This window comes from Octopus bimaculoides, chromosome 3 (genome assembly GCF_001194135.2).
Source record: "Octopus bimaculoides isolate UCB-OBI-ISO-001 chromosome 3, ASM119413v2, whole genome shotgun sequence".
NCBI lineage: Eukaryota > Metazoa > Mollusca > Cephalopoda > Octopoda > Octopodidae > Octopus > Octopus bimaculoides.
The window spans coordinates 118210768-118211565 of NC_068983.1; the positions used below are offsets into that span (position 1 = coordinate 118210768).

Genomic DNA, 798 nt, shown 5'->3' on the forward strand with positions numbered 1-798 from the left:
TATATATTCATTTGTGAACAACTGTATATATACACACACACACACAAACACATAATTGGATTACCTATTACTGTTTAAAACACTAAACCAAATATTTCAAACTATTACTGACTCGTACAAAATATCGTTCATATAAAACATTCTACTATTCTATTCAAAATATATTTTCCCCCGTTTTGTAGAAGAGCGAACGGAAGAAAAAATAATTTCTGCAAATTCACCACAAAGGGAAGGAACGTTTCAAACAAATTAATAGAGTTATACCCCCTTGATCAGTTTTAAAATCAGCTGCAGTTTACCTTGTCTCCGACTAGTGCTCCTAGTCTCAGGGGTTGTCGTCTTCACCATGCCTGAAGTGCTACTCATTCGGTGTTTAATGAAAGTGGTAGTAGTGGTTACTGGCTTGCTGGACATAGTACGTCCTATCATGAAAAAAAGAATAACAATAGCAATAATAATTATTGGCTACACACGCCAAGAAGTTGAGAAGAGTAGATGGATGAATACAAAAATAGATGATTTACACAGAAAAAAGGGTAAAATGAGTAATAATAATAAAAAAACAATAACAATAGAGAACAAGAAAAAGTCCCTAGAATGTAGAAAAGGTAAATTTTTTATCATTTTTTTTTTCTTTTCTACGTCCGCTTTCCATGCTAGCATGGGTTGGACGATTTGACTGAGGACTGGTGAAACCAGATGGCTACACCAGGCTCCAATCTGATTTGGCAGAGTTTCTACAGCTGGATGCCCTTCCTAACGCCAACCACTCAGAGAGTGTAGTGGGTGCTTTTACGT

At 35.8% G+C, this 798-nt stretch overlaps 1 protein-coding gene across 1 annotated transcript in view; it reads right to left on the minus strand.

Annotated features, from left to right (window-relative positions):
- LOC106868418 (uncharacterized) overlaps positions 1-798 on the minus strand; it is a 90841-nt gene that overhangs the window by 12968 nt on the left and 77075 nt on the right. Inside the window, exon 9 of the mRNA XM_014913664.2 lies at positions 300-422. Coding sequence (XP_014769150.1) covers positions 300-422 — 123 coding nt within the window. The remainder of the gene's footprint in view (positions 1-299; positions 423-798) is intronic.